The 22,743-nt window shown below is 46.6% G+C and overlaps 1 protein-coding gene across 3 annotated transcripts in view; it reads left to right on the top strand.

The window, feature by feature from the left end:
* The window catches only part of TNRC6B (trinucleotide repeat containing adaptor 6B), a 295,987-nt gene that overhangs the window by 124,155 nt on the left and 149,089 nt on the right, over positions 1 to 22,743 (top strand). Inside the window, exon 1 of one of the 3 annotated variants that reach the window (XM_062202814.1) lies at positions 16,148 to 16,348. The exons of the other annotated variants lie outside the window; for them this stretch is intronic. Coding sequence (XP_062058798.1) covers positions 16,344 to 16,348 — 5 coding nt within the window. The 5' untranslated portion in view covers positions 16,148 to 16,343. Of the gene's footprint in view, positions 1 to 16,147; positions 16,349 to 22,743 lie in introns of those variants that run through there. 3 annotated transcript variants of the gene reach the window in all.

The raw sequence follows: 22,743 nt of genomic DNA, 5'->3' as shown, positions 1-22,743 counted from the left end.
ATGAACATTTTGAAGATTCCTTATCTAGGAATTGATAAAATTATCAATCGTAAAAATTCTAGCAACAATTCCTGAAAAGGAGACACTGTCTATAAAACACATTATGAGAGTTAAAATTATTTTTTCAATTTATTGGAAAGACAAACACAGAGAGAGATCTCTTCATTTGCTGGTTCACTCTCCAGTTGAGGCTGGACCTGGCTGAAGCCAGGAGCTAGGAAGTCAATCCTGGTCTCACCCGTGAGTGGCAAAGACCCAGCTACTTTAGCCACCATCTGCTGCCCCCTAGGGTGCACATTAACTGGAGTTGAGAATCTGGAGCTGATGGGAATTCAGTGCAAGCATTCCGATACGAGATGTCAGCATCTCCCCGCATCTTACCACTGCATCAAATGCCTGCCCCGACATAATTTTTAAATTCTGTTTTTCTGTGGACTTTTTAAAAAAAATTTTTGACAGGCAGAGTGGACAGAGAGAGAGAGAGAGACAGAGAGAAAGGTCTTCCTTTGCCGTTGGTTCACCCTCCAATGGCCGCCGCGGCCGGCGCGCTGCGGCAGGCACACTGCGCTGATCTGAAGCCAGGAGCCAGGTGCTTCTCCTGGTCTCCCAGGGAGTGCAGGGCCCAAGCACTTGGGCCATCCTCCACTGCACTCCCAGGCCAAAGCAGAGAGCTGGACTGGAAGAGGGGCAACCGGGACAGAATCCGGCGCCCCGACCGGGACTAGAACCCGGTTTGCTGGCGCTGCAGGCGGAGGATTAGCCTGTTGAGCCGTGGCGCCGGCTCTGTGAACTTTTTTGAAGTCCTTTATACATTTCTGTATTTCTACTCCTTTAGGGTACCATCTTACTCCCCCGGGGCATCTGTTCACAGGTTTCTTGGGGGACCTGTGAAGAAATCAAGGCATTGAAGATGACACTACAGTGGGGGCCAGTGCTGTGGTGTAGCAGGTAAAGCCGTTGTTTGCGGTGCTGGCATCCAGTGTGGGTGCTGGTTCTAGTCCCAGCTGCTCCACTTCCAATCCAGCTCTCTGCTAATGTGCCTTGGCAAGCAGCAGAGGAGGCCCAAGTGCTTGAGGCCCTGCACCCACTTGAGAAATGCAGATGAAGCTTCTGACTCCTGAGGTGCCCCTGGCTGTTGCAACCATTTGGGGAGTGAACCAGCAGATGGAAGATCTCTCTCCCTCTCTCTGCATCTCCCCCTCTCTCTGTATCTCTGCCTTTCAAATAAATAAATAAATACTTAAAAAATAAAATAAATCACACTACCTGGGTGATCCAGAGAGGAGTGATCTGTGGACCGACCAGCGCTGTGTGGCTCTGTGCTCAGGTGTTGCTTGGGAATGCCTCAGCGCGTACCTCTGACTAAATTCTCTTCTTTCTGATTGTGTTTTTCCTAATTTGAATGTCTAGTTATAAAGCACCCTCTTGTTTCTCTGAATTATTAATTATGCAGACTTTTCCTTTTTTAAAGATTTATTGTTTGTTAAGGCACAGTTACAAAGAGAGAGGGAAGTAAGAGGGAGCAAATAAGTAAGTGAAAGAGAGATTGAGGTCTTCCATCTGCTGGTTCACTCCACAAATGGCTGCAACAGCTGGGGTTGGGCCAGGCTGAAGCCAGGAACCCTGAACTCCATCTGGATCTCCCACATGGGTACAGGCGCCCAAGCACTTGAGCCATCTTCCACTGCTTTCCCAGGCCACAGTAGAGAGCTGGATTGGAAGAGGAGCAGCTGGGGTTAGAACAGGCGCCCATATGGTGTGCCAGCACCACAGGCAGAGGCTTAGCCCTTCACCTCACAGCACTGGCCCCCAGACCTTCCTTAAGTCCTGTGTTTGCCTTTCTCTTTATTTCTGCCTGCATCAGACTCATATAACTTGATGTTTATTCTCCCCAAATCTCTACAGTAAAAATAGCCCTTTTTCTTTTTGTTTTTTTTTTTCTTTTTCCCACTTCTCCTTCCTTGCTTCCCTCCCTCCTTCCCTTTTTCAATTTATATATTTGAAAGAGGGAGTAACAAGAGAAAGGGAGAGAGAGATATTCCATCTGCTGATTCGCTTCCCAAATGCCCTCGACAGCTGGGACTGGCCCAGGCTGAAGCCAGGACCAAGCCTCCCACAAGAGAGGCAGGAACTCAAATGCTGAAGCCATTATCTGCGGCTTCCCAGACACGTTAGCAGGGAGCTGGATTAGAAGTGGAGGTGCTGGGTCTCATGTGAGATGTGGGTGTCCCAAGTGTAACTTTACCTGCTGTACCACAACTGCTCCCCTTGTTTCATTTTGAGCACTCTATTTCCTTCTTTTTATTCCCAGAAATTTTATGTATATGTGCATTTGAAAGGCAGAGAGATAGATACATAGAGGGACAGAGAGAAATTTTCCATCTTCTGGTTCATTTCCCAAATGCCCACAATAGCCAGGACAAGGCAAGCCTGAAGCCAGAATCCTGGAATTCTCCTGGGTCTCCCACGCAGATGGCACAGACTCAAGTACTTGAGCATCTTCTGCTGCCTCTTGAGGTGTGCATTAGCAGTAACTGGATCGGAGGTGGAACCAGGACCAAGTCCAGGGGCTCCCATAGGAGATGTGGTTGTCTTATTTGCTGCACAGATTACTCAACCTTGATCATTCAGTTTACCCTGCAATTCTTGGGAACCCTGTCCTGAGTGTTCAGTGACAAACACTGCGCAGGGGCAGGCATGTGGCCTAGTGATTGGGACGTTGGTTTAAGATGCTTGTATCTTGTTTTGCAGTACCTGGTCTTGATACCTGCCTCTGGCTCCTGACTCCAGCTACCTGCTAACGCAGACCTGGAGAGGTGACAGTGATGGCTCAAGTGACTGAGCTCCTGCCACTGACCTCCCAGGGTTGAGTTTCTTGCTCCTGGTTTCAGCCTGAACCAATCCTTGTCATTGTGGACACTGAGGAGTCAATCAGCTGATAGGAGATCTTTGTCTATCTGTCTGTCTGTCTGTCTCTCTTTCTGCCTGTCAGATAAAAAGAAAACAAATAAAAAACACCCTCAGGTAGTTCTCTATAAATACAGAAAAACTGAAAATATTTCTAAATCACAAATTGTATAGATAATCATCTTCAAAACACAGAGTAGTATTTGGTCATGGGAAAGCTTTTTTATTTTTTTAATAACATTTTAATCTGGGGGCTGGTGTTGTGGCATAGTGGCTTAACCCTCTGCCTGCAATGCCAGCATCCCATTTAGGCACTGGTTCAAGTCCCAGCCACTCCACTTCCAATGTAGCTCCTGGCTGATGCACCCTAGGGTAGCAGCAGAAGGTGGCCCAACTGCTTGGGCCCCTGCCATTCATGTGAGAGATGCAAAAGAAGCTGCTAGCTTCTGAATTCAGCCTGGCCCAGCCCTGGCCATTGCGGCCATTTGGGGAGTGAACCAGTGGTTGAAAGATTCTCTCTCTCTCTCTCACTCTCACTCTCACTCTCACTCTCTCTGTCTCCCTCCCTCCCTCGCTCCTTCCCTCTCTTTCTCTGTAACTATGCCTTTCAAGTACATGAAATGAATCTTAAAAAAAATTTATTCTGTTTATTCTGCCATCAGGTTTTCTCCAGTTTTTTCCTCCCTTTGAGCCATTAAAATATGGACATGTGAAACAAATTTATTAAGAAGTACCAATTGAACTTTCTGTAAACTCAAATCATCATTTCACAGTAGTAAGCTGGACATTAAAAGACTATTTGGCTTTTCTATACAGTCTTTTCACATTTTGAGGTGGAGAGAGGAAATTAGTTTTATTTTCAAATTAATTGGTGTTTTCAAAATGCTACAAGGACATTCAGTAGATGATAGTTTATGCTCATGGAATTCTTGCTGCTGGGAATTTTAGTAAAAAACCATCAATATTTTATGCTAGGTCTTTGGGAAACTTTGAGTTGCTAATAAATTTTCTAATTTGCATTGAAGTTACTTTAAAAAAAATCCTGTGAGAACATCTTTTTTCCCCCAGCTGTCTCAGAATCATAATGAATAAGTTCTGAATTCTATTTTCTGAGGTTTTTCTTGGATGCCTAGGTTATGGATTAATTTCAGTAAGAGTAACCTCAATACCTGTGTGACTCACAGTGACTCCAAATGACGTGGGTTGCTCTACAGGCTCAAGTGGTGACTTTTACTTAGATAGATAGATAGATAGATAGATAGATAGATAGATGTTTTGTTTTGTTTTGTTAAAGAAGGTGATGAGGGTAGCCACAGGCCAACCATACAAGAGGGGCTAAGGTGTGTGGGGGGGAAGCTGCTTTTCTTTTTTTTAAAGATTTATTTATTTGAATTACAGAGTCACAGAGAGAGAGAGAGAGAGTGAGAGAGAGAGATGTCTTCCATCTGCTGGTTCACTCCCCAAATGGCTACAATGGCCAGAGCTGCACCTATCTGAAGCCACGAGATTCTTTTGGGTCTCCCATGCGGGTGCAGGGCCCAAGCATTCAGGCCATCTTCTACTGCTTTCTTAGGCCATAGCAGAGAGCTAGATTGGAAGTGGAGCAGCCAGGACTCGAGCTGGTGCCTATTTGGGATGCCGGCACTGCAGGTGGCGGCTTTGCCCACTACGCCACAGCGCCAATCCCTATTTATATATATATATATTTTTTTTTTTTTTTAGAGGCAAAGAGAGAGGTCCCCTTTAGCTGGTTCACTCTGTGAATACCAGATACTGGGCCAGGCTGAAGCTGGGAGCCAGGAAAACAATCCAGGTCTCCATCATGGGTGGCCAGAACCCACTGACTTGAGCCATCATCATTGCCTCCCAGGGTCTGCACTGGCTGGAGGCTGGAGTCCAGAGCCGGCATTCCCATGGGACATCAGCATTTTAACTTCTAAGCTAATGCTTGCTGCATAAGGTGGTGGCTTTTAAACAGCACCAAATGGGGGGAACTTGCAGAACTCTTATTTTAATAAAAGTCTTACTTATTTTGTTTATATTTTACTTATGGAAAAATAATAAGCCTTTATGGAAAAACTGATTGAAAGGCATGATTTATTTATCCTGTTATTCTTAAATGGTGTTCTAAGACTTCCTTTTTAGAGATATTATTGTTCTTTAGTTGTCAAATGTTTTGAGATCTTCAAAATATTAAGTAACTATGGGTAAAGCAATACTTGTCCTGGGGCCTGCATTGTGGTGGTCTTGATGCCAGCATCATGTATCTGGGTGCCAGTTTGGATTAGAAGCTGCTGCTCTGCTTCTAATCCAGTTCCTAATGTGCCTGGGAAATACCTAAAAGTACCTGGGCCCCCTGCCATCCACGTGGGAGACCCAGATGGAGTTCCAGGCTTCTGGCTTTGGCCTGGTCCAGCCCTGGTTGTGGCAGTCATTTGAGGAGTGTACTGACAGAGAGAAGCTCTCCAGTATAGGATGTGGACATCTCAGTAGTATCTTAACCACTGTGCCAAGTGGATTCTCCAAGTTTGACTTTTAATTCTGTGCTTCTTTGACTATGTTCCAACACATCTGGTTTTATCCCTTTCTCCTGTGTCAGCATCCCTATCTATAAGTCGAGTCTGAGTCTTCCCTTTGCTTCTGGGGGCATCCACAAGATACCCATGGCCCCTGCTGTATTTTTATGTTGTTCACAGGGACTTCCTGCCTATGCCTGTGCCTGTCCTTAAGGCCTTCCAGTTATGTCTGTCCTGCTTTCAGAATTCTGTTGCCCTAGAGGCCTTATTCTGGCCAGGAGAAAATTCAAATTTTGTGGGAATGCTTTTTAAGAAAAAAAAAATTCAAATACAAAATTAGGTTCAGAAATAAATATTTTTAAAAATTCACTGGCGTGAATTAGCATATCCGTTACCTTAAACATTTATGTGCTGTTAGAACATTCCAAAGCCTGTCTTCTTGCTATGTGAAATATGCCACACACTATTGCTGTGTGTAGTCACCCTATGGGGATGTGCCCCATCTGGTGGATAGGACACCAGAACTGATTTCTGCAGTCTGGCCTAGCACTGTGGTCTCTCTAGTAACCATTGGCCAACCTTTCCCCATCTCTTTTTCCCTATTCCCAGCCTGAGAGGCAGAAAGAGAGAGCAAGAGTATGAGAGACATTCAGAGAGAGGCATTCTTCTGTTTGCTGGTTCACTCCTAAAATGCCCCACAACAGCCAGGGCTGGGCTGGGCAGAAGTACAAGAGCCAGGAACTCCATCGTGGTCTCGCACTTGCTGGCCGGAGCCCCTGTTCTTGGAAGCTGGATTGAAAGCAAAGCAGCTGGGAATTGAACCAGGAAAAATAGCAGCGTTACAGGCCATGGCTTAAACTACTGTACCACAATAATGGGACTCAAGTATTTTTCATATATGTGCCGTAAGATTGAGGCTTCACTCACTCTTGTACATTGACGCGTCTTAAATACTCTCTGAACTGACGTGTTCGCTCATATCAAGGTGTAGTCTGCCTCTGCATATTTCTGTCAGGATGCAGAGTGAGTTGACTCCTTAACCTTTTGAACGCAGGAAGATTAATAGTATCTCAACCCAAAATGATGTGTCCCCAATGTAAGTTGCCACAGGAGATGTCCAAAACGCTTGCAGCCACTCTAACTTCATGACACGAGGGGGCCACATAACGGGGGAAAGGTTGGGGTTGAAAGAGGCTGTGGTCTTAAGAATCTGGCTTAAGACTGATGGAAACACCTTCGTTGTAGTCATTCATGGTACGGGTGTTGGGTGCTGCAGCTTAGCCACTGCTTGGGCTGCCCACTTCCCAGACTGCAGTGTACAGATTCAAGTCCATTCTCCCATACTTCCTGCTGATGCACACCCCATAAATCTCATGTATTTGGGTTCCTGCCCCCTATGTGGGGGACCTGGGTTGAGTTCCTGTCTCCTGACTTCCACCTGGCCCAGCCCCATTTTGTACATTTGTGGAATGAACCAGCAAATTGAAGATCTCTCCCTCTCTCCCTCTGTCCTACCTCTGCCTTTCAAGTAGGAAAATGGAATTATAAAGTAAAAGTATTTATTTTTAAGGATTTATTTATTTATTTGAAAGGCAGAGTTATAGAGAGGCAGAAGCACAGAGAGAGAGAGAGGCCTTCCATCCACTGGTTCACTCCTGAAATGGCCTCAATGGCCAGAGATGGGCCAATCTGAAGCCAGGAGCCAAGAGCTTCTTCTGGGTCTCCCATGTGGGTGCAGGGGCCCAAGGACTTGGGCCATCTTCTGCTGCTTTCCTAGGCCATAGCAGAGAGCTGGATCAGAAGTGGAGCAGCCAGGACTCGAACCAGCACCCATAATGGGATGCCAGCACTTCAGGTGGCAGCTTTACCTTCTATGCCACAGCACTGGCCCCAATAATTTTTTTTAAACAAATCATTTAAAACTAAATTGGAGGACTCACACATGCTAATTTTTTACCTTATTAGAAAGCAAGAGTAGTCAAACTAATGTAGTACTGGCATAAGCACAGACAAGTAAACCAGTGGAATAGACCAGAAATAAACCTTCACATACGTAGTCAAATGATTTTAGACAAGTGTCAAGACCACTTAGTGGGAAGCTGACAGTCTCTTCAACGTCTGTTACTGGGAAAACATGCAAGAGAATGACATGAAGAGATGGGCATTTGGCAAAGTGGTTAACCGCTGGTTAGGATACTCGTGTGCCATATTGGAGTACTATTAGAGTCCTGGATCCACTCCTGATTCCAACTTATTGCTAATATGCACCTTGGAGGCAGCATGTGATGGCTCAAGTAGTTGGGGCCCTGCCACTCCTGGGAAGACCCTGATCAACTTCCTGGCCCAGCCCTGGCTGTTGTGGACATTTGGGGAGTAAACTAGTGTATGAAGTACCCCCCATCCCTGTCTCTGCCTCTCCCTCCCTGTCTCCTCTACCTTCCCCTCTCCCTTCCCCCATCACTTTGCCTTTCACATACATACATAAATAAATCTTTAAAAAAATGCAATAAGATATAACCTTATATCCACTGGGATGCTCCTGTTTTAAAAACAAAATTTAAAAAACCCACAGACAGAAAGTAACAAGTACTGGCAAGGATATGGAGAATCGGAATCCTTTTGCGTTATTTGATGGGACTAAAATGTTGTAACTGCTATGGAAACAGTATGGAGTTTTCTCAAAAGATTAAAATTAACTACCATTTGATTCAGCGGTTCTGCTTCTGGGTAGACAGCCAAAAGAATTGAAAGCAGGGTCTTGAAGAGATATGTACAACCATGTTTGTAATGGCATTATTCATAATAGAGAGCTAGAAGTGACCTACGTGATTATCCACAGGTGAATGGGTAAACACAATATGGCATATACATGCAATGGAACATTATGCAGCCTTGAAAAGGACGGAAAGCCTGTCACAGGTATGACATTGTCAAAGCTGGAGGGCTTTGTGCCAAGTGAACAAGTCCCTCAGAAAAGAGATACTTCGTATTTGGAATTGTAGAGACAGAAAGTGGAACGGCAGTTTCCGGGGGCCAGGGGAAGAGGGAAAAATGGGAGTTGGTGTTGGGGGGGCGGGTACAGGGTTTCACATTTGAAGATGAGAAAGCTCTGGAAGCTCTTGAGATCTATGTCAGAACAATGTGGATACACCTGACACAACTGAGCTGCTGTTCACTTGAGAGTGGTTACGATGGCAAATTTTACAATGCATGTTTTCTTTTGCCACAATAAAACGTTTAAAAAAGGCGGGGGTCGGGGTGGCATTGTGACACAGTGGGTTAAGCCACTGCCTACAGTGCTGGCATCCTCCACTTCTGATCCAGCTCCCTGCTGATGTACCTGGGAATGCAGCAGAGGACAGCCCAAGCGCGTAGGTCCCTGCACCCACGTGGGAGACGTGGATGAAGCTCCTGGCTCCTGTGTTCAGACTGGCCCAGCTCCAGCCATTGTGGCCATTTGGGAACCAGCGGATGAAAGACCGTTCTCTCTCTAACTCTGCCTTTCAAATAAATAAAATAAATCTTTAGGAAAAATAATTTTTTTTAAAAAGCACTGCGTGGTGGTGATTTAGCTTGCTATTTAAGACATCCTAGCGCACAGCAGAGTGCCGGGGTTTGACACCTGGCTCTACCTCCTCACTCCAGCTCCCTGCACATGCAGATCCTGGGAGGAAGCAGGTGACAGCTCAAGTGATTGGGTTCCTGCCGTCCATGTGGGAGACCTGGACTGAGTTCTTGGTCCCTAGCATACACAGAACATAGAGTCTAACTTGGCCTGGGCTATTAAGGAAGCCTTGCTCCATAAGCAAATTTGACTTTTGAGTTTGGTTCTAAAGAATTTGAGAGTTTTAAAAAATGTTCCTAAAAGGTCTGCTGGCATCGTAACACACAAATGAGTAGAAAACACGACCAATGTAAATGTTCACATTTCCGGCTATAACCCAGAGATTATTGATTCCAGTGGCAGTGGTGGTTCCAGCTGCTCTTTGTACTGCTGCCCCAGCTCGGGGTGGGAGCACTGGAGACACTCAGCTCTCTCACACATTTTTCCTGCCAGCCGTCCCAGTTGCTGTGGTTTGGTAGGTAACGAAGTGGGTACAGCTCAGAAAGCCTTTGCCTTTCTTAGCTTCTGTACATGGCAAACTCCCACTCTGAGATTCAGCTCAGAATCTCACCTCCTCTGTGAAACTGTTTTGACTCTCCCAGCAGTTAGTCCCTTGTTTTCCCGTAGCATAACCATGTTATGTCTCTGTTTTACTTCTATCGGAACCGCTATCCCATGCTATAGTTTAATTATGGGTTTATATGACTTGCTGCCTCCAAGGTATTCATAATCATTTTTTTATGTCCTCCTGGTCCAGGTTCTAGCATGGTATCTCAGATAGTGGTTCTTGACTTCATGAATGAATGATGACCGGAGTTCTTATTTCTGAATGAACTGATTGGCCTTACCATATCTCATGGTTCCAGATTGCATTCTTTAACAAGGATCAGTTATCTCGCAGTGCAAATGCATGGTGTTCCTATCTGCTTTTCTCTACTTCTGCTGCTCCCACTGGGCCTGCACCTAAATAGCAGCAGGTGCTTTCTGCTTTCTGTCTCCCTGCCTTCCCTCTTGGTCTCCGACGTGTATTCTTCCTGCAGAAGCCAAGATGAACTTCTGGAAACACAAATCTGAGCCTGTCTCTTCCAAAGTGGCTGTCAGAGATGCTTAGTGTGCTTACCTTTGGAGGTTTTGAAGATCTTGTCCCATGCTGTAAGAAACCCACTTCCAGGGGCCAGTGTTTGGCTCGGTGGCTGGGAAGCCCTCATTCTACACAGATTACCTGGTTTTGAGTCCTGAGTGTGGAGTGCTCCTAACCCAGCTTCCTGCTCATGTGCAGTCTGGGAGGCAGCAGGTGGTGGCTCCAGTGCTGTGTCCCTGCCACCCACGCGGGAGCCCTGGATGGAGCTCCAGGCTCCTGGCTCCAACCTGGCCCAACCCTGGTTGTGGCAGGCATTTGGGGATAGAAGATCTCCCTGTCTAATTCTCTCTGCCTTTTCAAATAAAAAATTTTTTTGAAAGATACTCACATTCCATATTAAATATGTGTTTATTTTTATTACCACATTTTAAAATAATGTTTACAATTTTGTTTCTGAAATTCTTTGGTTATAAGTAACTGGTTAATTCATAATTACCTAAGACTTCTTAATAGTGGACATATTTAAGAATCTTTGTACAATGAGAATTATTTTCAAATGTAATGAAATTTTGTATGTACTAATTGAACAATGAAAGAAATTGCTGGGTGGTTATATTTCTTTTTTTAAAATATTTATTTATTTTACTTGAAAGTAACAATTACACAGAGAGAAGAGAGGCAGAGAGAGAGAGAGGAGAGGCAGAGAGAGAGAGAGAGAGAGGTCTTCCATCCACTGGTACACTTCCCAGATGGCCGCATGGCTGGAGTTGCGCCAATCAGAAGCCAGGAGCTTTCTCTGGGTCTCCCACATGGGTGCAGGGGCCCAAAGACTTGGGCCATATTCTATTGCTTTCCCAGGCCATAACAGAGAGCTGGATCAGAAGTAGAGCAGCGGGGTCTCGAAGTGGCGCCCATATTGGATGCTGGCACCGCAGGCAGCAGCTCTACCCGCTGCGCCACAGCACCAGCCCCAGGTGGTTATATTTCAGAAATATTTAGCATTTGTTAAATTTTATGGTTATAATTTTCTTTCTTTATCATGGACTTGTGTTTTTTCAGGTCCTAAACATTTTCTTAGGCGCCCAGTGCTGATGTTAAGTGAAGAGTGACCAGTAGGTGGTACGGGGCCGGTCACCTTACTGCCCGAAATCCTGTGTGTGACCTTGATCTGATCATTACACAGTGAACACACGTGCTGGGAGGTCCCACTGTGCCCCGTAAACACGGACGATCACTGGTTGTCATGAACAGAACCAGACCTTGTCTGTGACTGCACTTTGAGTGAAATCCTCACCTTGGCCTGCGGGACTCAGTATGCTCAGTGCCTCCTGCCTCTTAAGGCTCATCTTGTACCCCCTGCCCCCACGTGTCCTGGCCTCCTGTTCCTTGGCCAGTCAGGCAGTTGCTTTTCAACTCGGTTTAAAGATTTATTTATTTATTTACTTATTTGAAAGGCAGAGAGAGAGAATGTCCATCTGCTGGTTCGTTTCCCAAGTGGCCCCAACAACCAGATCTGGGCCATCCTGAAGCGAGGAGTAAAGAACCCTGGGTGTCCCATGTGGATGGGAGAGGCCCAAGCACTTGGGCCTTCTTCCACTGGTTCCCCGGGCACATTAGCAGGGAGCTGGATGCTGGCATCATTTCAGTGAGAGGTGGCTTAACCTGGCGCCTTGTGGCGTCAGCCCCGGCTTAAATGTTGCTCCTGAGGAAGCCTTCCCCAACTACTCCTCAGTGATTTGTTTCCCTTCAGATTGTCCATCTCCTTCTCCCTGAGGACGTTAGCTCCGTGTGGATGAGAACCCTCTGGTTTCCTGCTGTATCCCTGGCACTTTTCACAGACATGGACACAGAAAGCACTCAGTACACATTTGCTGAGCCAGTTAAGCGCTGTATTAGTTGATAATTTAACCATCCTTGCATTGGTGTAACCATCTATGTATTGTTGGCTTAAACCCTGCATAGTTGTTAATTATCCTCTGGAAACTGCTAAATTCGATTTGCTAAGATTTTATATAGGATTTTTGCATGTATGTTTGCAAGTGAAGATTGGCCAATCTCTAGTTTCATTTTCTGTACCATTTCGGTCTTGAAAGGTATCAGGAATGTGATAGCCTCATTGAAGAAATTAGGAAGCTTTGACATCTATCCTCATAAGTTCTGGAACATCAGAGCTATCATAAAATTTATCTGTTCAATAGCAATTTGGTAGGATTCATCCAGAAAACCACTTGGGCCTTATGTAGTTGTAGTGGCTAGTTCTTTATCTTACAAATTTCTGCGATAGCTTGTTTTTTCTCTAATTTTGCTGATTTTTGTCATTTCTGTTTTCCTCAACTATTATTTTGTTTAATCTGCAAGTTTTTCGACATACATGTAATTCTCACATAATTTAGCTCAATTCTAATAAAGCTGTGGTTATAATATACCCCCTCCCAGCCTGATGTTCACTTATGACTTTCCTCTTTTTTTCTTTCCTGTATTTTCTAAAGGTTTATCTATTATTATTTTAAAACAAAAAACAGATTTTGGTTTATTGATCTAGTATATTTTGAGGGGAGGCTATTGTATATTTATGCTTTTATCACTGTTAATTTCTTTTCTGCTTTGTTACTTTTTAGATGAAAAAACTTAATTATAGGCCAGCGCCGTGGCTTAACAGGCTAATCCTCCGCCTTGCGGCACCGGCACACCAGGTTCTAGTCCCGGTTGGGGCGCTGGATTCTATCCCGGTTGCCCCTCTTCCAGGCCAGCTCTCTGCTATGGCCCGGGAAGGCAGTGGAGGATGGCCCAAGTGCTTGGGCCCTGCACCCGCGTAGGAGACCAGGAGAAGCACCTGGCTCCTGCCTTCGGATCAGCGAGATGCGCTGGCCGCAGCGGCCATTGGAGGGTGAACCAACGGCAAAAAGGAAGACCTTTCTCTCTGTCTCTCTCTCGCACTATCCACTCTGCCTGTCAAAAAAAAAAAGAAAGAAAGAAAGAAAAAACTTAATTATTCAAAAAGAGTGACAGAGAGAAAGTGAGAAATAGAGAGATCTGTATTTTATCTGCTTTCACTCCCTCAGTGGCTGCAACAGCCAGGATTGGGCCACACTGAAGCCTGGAGCCAGGAACTCAGTCCAGGTTTCCTACATGGATGGCAGGGGCCCAACTCCATGAGCCATCACCTGCTGCCTCCCAGGGTGCACATACGCGGGAAGCTGGAACCAGGAGCGGAGCCAGGCAGAGGCATAGGCGCTGTGATATGGGATGTAGGAGTTTCAAGTGCCAGGCCACACACTTACCCCAGAGGCACCAGCTTTGAGAAATAAGAAAGATTTTAGATTTCTTTGCAAAGTAAAGAAAAAGACAGAGACCGAGAGAGAGAGAGAGAGAGAGAGAGAGAGGGAGAACTTCCACCTCCATTTATTGGTTCACTCTCCTAATGCCCACAACAGCCAGGGTTGGGTCATAATGAAGCCAAGAGGTGGGAACTCCATCCAGGTCTCCATGTGGTCACAGGAACCCAGTACTTCAGCCTTCGCTGTTACCCGCCCAGGGTGTGTAGAAGCAAGAAGCTGGACTCAGGAGCAGAGCTGATGCTGGAACCCAGGCCCCAGGCATTCCAGTAAGGGAGGCAGGTGGCCCCAGTGGTATCTTAACTCCTGTTCCGATTGTCTGCCCCAAGTTAATATTTCTTACGACTTTATAGCCTTACCTTGTAGTAATATAATTTCTAACATTGTCTAATTGTTAATAAATAAGTACAATAAATGTATCACAAAGCCCCGTGTGTCTGGAAACAGGGAAAAATGGTATACTAGGGAGCTTCAAAAAATTCATGGAAAATCTGAAATATTTTAGTTCCATTTTCCATGAACTTTTTGAAATCCCCTTGTATTTAATGTTCTTGTTCTTTAAGGTGAACATTGAACTACTTGCCTTAAATTTAGTTATTACAAACACACAAAAATGGTGTCTAGAGGTTGGAGAAAAAGTATTGAACATATTGTTTGAAAATAGAACCAGTATTTTACTTTAAAGTGTCCTTGCTTCCCGATTTTTCATGCAGCTTGCTACTTAACACAAAGCAACACATCTATACAGTGATAATACACACTGGGGAGGGGAGACTTAGCAGGCTTCAGTTTCATAAAGAAATCGTGTCCGTCACAGATTAAAGCAGGGCAGCCGTGCGGTCTCCATGCATTTTAACACACTGAGCATGCCTCACGTAAGTCAGTTTCCGTAAGTCATCTGGAAGGTATTGGGAGGATAAAAATAGGTGAAATGTTCAGAATTTCCATCCTAGGAGTTTCCTGCTTTTGCCTACATTTCGATTGTCAGCCCAGGGCCTGACCGTTCCACTCAGTGCTGTGCAGACAGTAGAAGCATTTTATGCCACGAGCACCCAGCTGCCAGATAGCTTGGGCATTGGCTGCCTCCTGCCTGAAACAGCGCCTTTCCTGTTCTCTGGGAGTGGAAACAGCAAAGTAGGAAGATTGTATCAAGAGCCAGGGGCCAGGGCGACAAACGTGTGGGATCTGGAAGGCACTCACACGTTCTTTTTCAAGGGATGTGGGGTCCATCCGTTCCCTGACTGGCACCATCAGTCAAAGAAGAAGCGCACCATGAACCCACCTTTCCCAATTTACAGAAGGCGGGGAACGTGGTGTCACGGGGCCGGCACCCTTGCTCACTCCCGCAGTCCTGAACAGTGCTGGGTGGATGTGTGTCTGGGAGCTCGGTGACTTTCCTTCCTCGTGTTTGGGTGGCAGGTGTCCCCCTCTGCAGCCCAGCCCTTCCTTGGTGTATTCACCTGCGGGTGGGACTGCATGCGGGGGCCCCGCCGAGTAGCGACAGAAGACAGCCTACGTGTGCTGGATCAGAGCAGCGTTCCGTGGGCTCCCCACAGATAATACTCCTAGGAAGAAGAAGTGGCTCAGGGTGTCAGGGGCGTGTTTCACTGGAAGGCCCGGTCTAGACTGGGAGGGTCAGATAGCTCTGCCAGGGGAGTGGCTGACTTTTGAGATGGGCAGGATAAGGCAGACAGAACGTCTGAGGCTACAAGAAGCCAAGTGCAGAGTTTTAGAGCTGAAAGAAACCAAAGATACCATCTCAAAGCGATAAGCCCACACCCTACAGACCAGAGACCCGAGACCCGGAGGTCAGGGGCCCACCTCTAGCCCTGGAGCCACATTTGCTGCTGGCCTCGCGGCTAAGGTTCTCAGGTGGGCAGGAATCAGGAGCCCATGAGAAGGAGGGGCTAAGGGTGGTGGGAACCAGGCAGGTTTTAATTAAGTGCAAGCCTCTGTCAGCTGCAGGGCTGCTTCCTCAGGTGGGGGGAGGGGACGCAAGCTGACTCAGACCTGCAGGGCTGTAGCAGTGGAGCTTTTATTTGGGTCTGGGGGAGGAGCTGCAAACACACACACTCGGGAAACAATGCAGGTCTGAACTCAGGATTGGGAAACCCGCACTTGTTCCTCTGCCGTCTGGCTGTGTTTGGGACGTCACGGAGTCTCTGACTCGCCCTGCGCCCTGCGGTTTACACTTGGGTGCAGTTCCTGTCGTCCTTTTCCGTGCATTTCATAGAGGAGCTTGCTAGAGACCAGTTGTGCCCTTTATTTCACCTTAATCTTTAAAAATCAAAGGCTCCTGTTTGGATAGAGCTTTGCTTAAGCCCCCTTTAGGAGCAGTTTGCCAGCCTGTGCTTGCCCAAACAGCAAGAGAATAACCAGCAAGCAAGCCAAGATCAGATCCAGGATCTGCAAGAATCGTTAGCAACTGAGCAGATTTCAATAAACCAATAAAGGTTTTTCTATTTTGTTCATCTGTTACCCTTGTGCTGTTGCCACTTTCACATGCAGTGTCTGTAGGCGGAGAGTATGAGATAGCAGCGTTTCACAGATGAAAGTGAGCGGAAAAGGGCCGCTTCCCCTTTAAGGCAGCTTCACCACCCCCCAGCTCCCTCCCCTTTCCTGATTGACAAACCTACCCGAAGTCACATGATCCGCCTCTATTTGAAGGTCACAAAAAGCTGCTTCCTTTAGAGACAGAGGGGGAGAGAGAGAGCAAGAGGGAGAGTGAGTGAGAGAGAGTTACTTCAAGCCAAAATGGCCGACAGAGTCTCTGCTGGTTTCTGAATATTTAAAATACAAAAAAACAGACAGACAAAAAGAATTCATTTTTTGGATCTTTTTTCATTTCCATTTCTACCTTGTATGCCTCAATTTGCTGGATTTAAGCACTGCTGCACTTTATGAGGTTGGTAAATATTTTCAATTTTTTTAAACCAATTGATGTATATGGGTCTTGTCTAACCGTTCTCACTGGTGGTGTTGCAAATCGACATTTGTCTAGCGTGGAGGCTGGCTTCAGACATTTCGTGAATCTGTGTGAATCAGACCCGTGATGTACTTCTGGTTTGGCATTTTAGAAATGGAGAAGACTTGGTAAAATATTTAAATTTTGAAGTGGTTTAATTGCACTTTTAATTTCTATGCAGATTTTCACCATCGTTTCTACCTTGCAAATACATGAAACAGCGAGTAATTGGAAATGTGATATTTAGAGAGAGGGTTTTTTAAAAAACACAGACCTCCCCCTCCCCCTTTAAATCTGCTGCAAAAATTTGCATAAATATAAATGGGTTTGCATTCTCTCGGCTGTGAAGGCCGACAAAGGATTTGGGAGGGCAAGCCCCAGAACGGGAAAGCCTTTTTAAAAAAAAATGGGGCTACCCTTCCTCGAGAGATATAAAACTTTAAGACCTGGTACATTTTAAACCTCAGGCTGGGGGCTAGCAAATGCCGGGAGGTTTGGGGTTTGTGGAGTCCCCCGCCTGAGAACCTCCGGGGCAGTCTGTGGTCGCCCCTCGCCTTCCTGCGCGCGCTCACCCGCGCTGGGGCTCCGTGTGCGTGCTCAGATGTGCAGCCAGATGCACTTTTATTTTGATCGTGGTGTCCACCAAATGGTGGGACTGTCTTGTAAACACGGTGTTTCAACGGTCCCAGCAGCCATGCACCCCAGCTGGGAACGATTTCTTCATCGTTTCTCTCCGTAGACTGGCCTCCTCCATGTCTCAGGAAATAAAATTCGTGCTTAGTTTTGTATGGATGGATAATAATTCGGCTTTTCCACATAACTTCAGCGTGGCTATGTGTGTGTTTGCCAGTTGTCAGCCTTGTATCCATCGGGAAGTGGTCACTTGGGGTCATAGAAGCCAGTAGCCTCCTGTGTGATTGTGCGTAGCCCCTGGAGGTGTGCGGTGCCTGAAGTTAAATTCCATTACTCCTAACACAGGGTTCTGGAAGCCCCAGAGCAGGGAGGAAAGAAAGCTGAAAACTTGCTTCCTGCGAGCCGCCTCCCCCTGTGGTGTGAAAGTGTGATGTAATGCCTCCCCGTCTGGGGGGCTGCGGGCGCTGCACTGGGATGTGGCAGGCACGTCGCCCCCTCTCTGGGCAGATGCCCCCTCCTCCGCGCGGCCCTGGCTCCGAGGGGCCTTGTTTTCTTTTCTCCCTCCCTCCCTCCCTCCCTCCCTCCCTCTCTCCCTCTCTCTCTCTCTCTCTCTCTTTTTTTTTTTTTCCCCTAATTTGTATCCTGATTTGTGCCTGGCATGTTGGCATGAGAAAGGGACTGTTCTTGTAAGTCTGTTACAAAGTATAGTTTAGAAAAAGGCCTGTGAGATATGCAAATAGGTTGAATTGTCATAGTCCTGTCTTTAGACATGTGGACTTGGATTACAGCTAATTAAGCATAAATGGAATAATTTTGATCAGAAGGGAGCAGTGGTTCTTGTTGTTTCCTTTTTAATTAATCTAATTATGAGATGCTTGCTTGGCCTGAAAGTGTTAAAAAAATAAAATGGAAAAAATGTTGGACCATCTTGAAAATTTGACAGTCTGGGAGAGGGTGTGTGGTGCTTTCAAAAGCTGTATTCACTGTTAAAATGGATTGGCCTCTCGTGCTGGAAATGGCCTGGTTCTGTAGGCCGATTGTGTGTAGATGAAGGGACTTTCACGCTGATTTAACCAGAAGACTTGGCATCTGAATACATAAAGATAATTAAAGTCTTCTGTCTCCACAGAGCAAGTGTTTTATTATTTTTTTTTAATTAATGTTGTTGTTATATTAGTAATGGTCAGAAGTAGAGAAGTGACTGTTGAGATTCAGTGCAAATTTTTTTGGTGATGTGAATTCAGCTTTTGTGTAAGAGGTTTAGAAACAGTACAGGAAAGAGGTAATCTGGAGCAGATTTGTGTCTCCAGTTTTTTTATGACTCGAATCTAAAGAAAAAGATAGAAATTACCTTCGTGCATTGTGGTCGACCTAAGGAAAATTAGAGCTCTGACTTTTGTTGTTATTTTTTTTTTTTTCCCTGAAAATGAAAGCACCTATTTTGGGCTTCCCTTGTGAGATGATTCATTCTACACCCATTTCCTAAGTTGGCCTCCCTGAGAACACCTAGGCTTTCCATGTTTTGCCGCTAGATTGTTTTTGTGGACTGTGTAAACATGTGAATGGCAGGTTAATTCAGTTGCAGAGGGAGGAGGCAGAGCAGGGTGCCTGTTCTGGGCAGAAAGGGGAGTGATAGAATGAAGCGGAGCAGAAGGCCCTGTGGTCCCTTGAAGGGGAGGATAGATAAGACCTGGCTTCTGGGGTGGTGAGTTGTAGCCGCTCAGCTGCCATCTTGGATCTGAGTCCTGCAGAGCCGGCGCTGTGCTCACCCCACTGGCGTGATGCAGAAGCACAGAGACAGGACAGTGATAAGGCAGTGTGCACATGCGAGGGGTCCAGCCTGGGCCTTGTGCTGAAGTTTTCTTTCTGCTAGTTGTGTGAAATGAAGCTCTAGAAACTTCAGATGTGGCTGGTGTTAGGGACAGCCAAACCTAGAGGCATTAGAACTTGCACACTGTGGTTTTACTTTTTAAAAATGAGACAGCGGGTGCAGAGGAAGTGTCTTAGTGGAGAAAGTGAGTATAATCCTTACTCAGGTGCCCCCCACACCCGTGCATCCTTTTGCTGTCTGTGATAACTGGAATAATAAACCCTTCTTCACAACTCTGTGCTAAGAAAGAAACGTCACGGTCCCATCACTGAGACGTCACAAAAATTGACAGCATCTATCAGAAATGTTATCTTAATTTTCAGTCTTGCCTCTTGATTTCCAGGAAGGCAGCATTGGCATCCTGTGTACCTGGCACAGACGGCTCTACTGTTCACTTTGAAAGGCCATTTGTTGCTCTGTGGCTGCTGGGACGGTCCTTTAAAAAGAAACTTCTGAAAACTGACGCAGGGACTTCTCAGGCTTGTCCAGCCCTGCAGCGCTCTTTACTGGAGACACTGAAAGAGTGATAGGTGGCGACGGGGCCTCTCGGGGTCTGCAGAGCCGGCCGAGCAGGGCAAAGTCAGCGGGGATGGGCTTCACCCTGCCCAGCTGCCCCAGGACTGAGGAAGTTTGGGGGGAACTTAATTTTTTAAGTCAAATTGTCTGGCATTGACTGCACTTCAAACTGGATGCGGCCCCCAGGCCACACAGATGTTCTCAGGGACTCCCAATCTAGTGAGGTTGGTTAACAGATCATCTCAGTCGCTGGTGTGTGTGTGATATTACAGCAATTACCAGGCAGCAGAAGAAACCTGAGCGTCTTCGTAGAAGACCCCTTATTTAAAGAAGCCAAAGAGTTACCCCTGTATTAACTGTTACCGTTGTTTGGATGTTAGACTTTGAGGGGAATTCAAGGTTGCTGACCGCTGGCTGGGAAGCAGGGCGGCACCTGCTGAGTGTTTCCCAGTGTTGTTCATGGATTTACACTAATCCCACTTCCCTCACCTGCTTCTTGTGATTAAGACTGGTGGCCTGGAAAAGGACTTAACCCATGAGGGCCACATCGCTAGCACTGTCTCCTTCCTGCCCGCCCGCACCCCTCTTCATGTGCCACTCAGAGGCATTTATGCCTGACAGAGGTGCGGGGGAATCTGGGAATTAACTGTTGCTCTGAGAGCCACCTGGTTCCTCTGGAAACAGGCACAGTTCTCTCTGTGGTGTCTGTGTGACCAAGCGCTTTGGGCTGTAGTTCTCTTTACTGATAACCAAGCAAGGAGTGTTAGTTTTTGCTTCTGGTAGTTCCATTTAAGGTTTGACATGATAGTTGCCTTATCTTTGTTATCTTTAGCTCTGCAACTCTCTCTTCAAAAACATCTTTTGAATTATCTCTGTGAACTTTGCAACACATTCAGAGTTACTCTGTTACATCCCTCAGCTTGACTTTCCTAAAATTTTTATTTGAGAAGCAATCTCCCATCTGCCACTCACTTCCCAAATAAATGCTTGTGAAGGCCAGGACTGGGTTGGACTGAAGTCAGGTGCCAGGAACTCAATCCAGGTCTCCCACCTGGGTGGCAGGATCTCAGCCACTTAAGCCAGCACTGAAAGGAAGCTGGAGACCGGAGCCAGAGCCGGATGGTGAACGGGTGACTTAGCCACTAGAGCAAACAGTCCCTTGGTTTGCTTTTTTTTCTTTTTCTTTTTTATTTTTTCACAGGCAGAGTGGACAGTGAGAGACAGAGAGAAAGGTCTTCCTTCCGTTGGTTCACCCCCCAAATGGCCGCTTACGGCCGGCGCGCTGCGCTGATCCGAAGCCAGGAGCCAGGTGCTTCCTCCTGGTCTCCCATGGGGTGCAGAGCCCAAGCACTTGGGCCATCCTCCACTGCCTTCCCGGGCCACAGCAGAGAGCTGGACTGGAAGAGGAGCAACCGGGACAGAATCCGGCGCCCCGACCGGGACTAGAACCTGGGGTTCTGGCGCCGCAGGCGGAGGATTAGCCTAGTGAGCTGTGGCGCAGGCCCCCTCGGTTTGCTTTTTAAATACCCCTTGATTGTGTCACTATCTGAAATTATGTCATTTGTGTATGGTGCCTCTGTTTCCGTAGAAGTGCGAGCGGAGAGCTTTGCAGGAATAGGTACTTGGTAAAAGTGTGCTTAGTTAGATCAGCAGATGTGGGGGAAGTGCGTTGTTGTGAAGCACGAAGGAAGTGTTGTACCCTGGGACTGGGCCCTGGTCTCGCTGCCTCATGAATGTTTCCCCCTCTGCAGTGTCTCCCTTTGTTGAATGAACCAGAAACGCTTTCATGACTCCACAGAAGGCCGCCATTCTCGCCATTCTCTCGGCTCTGCCTGTGCCCCGACTGGCAGGAGCAGAGCCAGGAGCTGGGCTGAGCCTTTCCATTACAGTCCTCACATTCCTATGGTCTGATGTCATCTCTCTACTCTCTAGTTTCCTTCAGGCTCTGCCTCTGGGACGTATCCACGTTGGCTTGGCTGCTTTTCATTCGTTTTGCATCGAAAGGTTCTCAGTTTCACATGTGCTGGTCTTGGAGTTTACCCCACGAGAACACAGAATACAGTGTTCTTCATTTTGGCGATTCTGTGCCTGCACATGTGAATTCTGTTTACTTAACCAAACAATAACTAGTTTTGACTCAAAAGGTAGAGAAATTAAATTTAGGTCAGTTGCCCACTTTTCACAGTGCTGTTGAATTCATATGGATGATGCAGCAATGGTTTTCATTCATTGACCTTGGAAATTGTTTTATAAAACCTCAGAGAATTATGGTCTGTTTACTCATTCATTCAGCAAATAATTAATTGTTGAATGCCTACTATATGCTAGGCATTGAACAAAGTACTAGTAAAGAACTATTATGGCCGGCGCCGCGGCTCAATAGGCTAATCCTCCGCCTGCGGCGCCGGCACACCGGGTTCTAGTCCTGGTTGGGGTGCCGGATTCTGTCCCGGTTGCCCCTCTTCCAGGCCAGCTCTCTGCTGTGGCCCGGGAGTGCAGTGGAGGATGGCCCAAGTGCTTGGGCCCTGCACCCCATGGGAGACCAGGAGGAAGCACCTGGCTCCTGCCTTCGGATCAGCACGGTGCGCCGGCCGCAGCACACCGGCTGCAGCGGCCATTGGAGGGTGAATCAACAGCAAAGGAAGACTTTTCTCTCTGTCTCTCTCTCACTGTCCACTCTGCCTGTCAAAAAAAAAAAAAAAAGAACTATTATGAAAATCTGCCCCAAGCCCCATTGCTGAAGTTAGAATGTAAATGGGAGGCTGCTGGCCAGTTCTCGGGCTGTTGGATGATTACACACAAAGGACACCTGACCTAAACAGAGGTAATAGCTCATACAAAGTCCCTGAGGCAAGAGTGGGAATTGACATATTTGGGGACCAGCAGATAGAGTAATTGGAGGTCCTCGGCCTATAATGTCTCCAAGGGAAGAAATAATCTGGAAAATAAGAGGTGAAGCTGAAAAGCAAAAACCTGGCCAGAGACAGAAAACTCTGTGAGTTCATGTGTTTAAGTCTACGCTGAGAACAGCTGACAAGTCTTAAGCATGAATGTCAGCATTCAGACTGGAATTTTCAAAAAATATTTTTTAAAGAATTATTTATTTATTTGAAAGTCAGAGTTACACAGAGAAAACAGAGACAGAGAGGAACAGAGAGAGAGAGAGAGAGAGAGAGAGAGAGGTCTTTCATCCACTGGTCCACTTCCCAGTTGGCTGCAGCAGCTGGGAGCCAGAGGCTTCTTCCGGGTCTCCCACATGGGTGCAGGACCCCAAACACTTGGGCCATCTTCTACTGCTTTCCCAGGCCATAGCAAA

This window comes from Lepus europaeus, chromosome 10 (assembly GCF_033115175.1).
Source record: "Lepus europaeus isolate LE1 chromosome 10, mLepTim1.pri, whole genome shotgun sequence".
Taxonomy (NCBI): domain Eukaryota; kingdom Metazoa; phylum Chordata; class Mammalia; order Lagomorpha; family Leporidae; genus Lepus; species Lepus europaeus.
The sequence above is the reverse complement of the archived record's forward strand: the minus strand, read 5'-3'. Positions and strand labels throughout refer to the sequence as shown.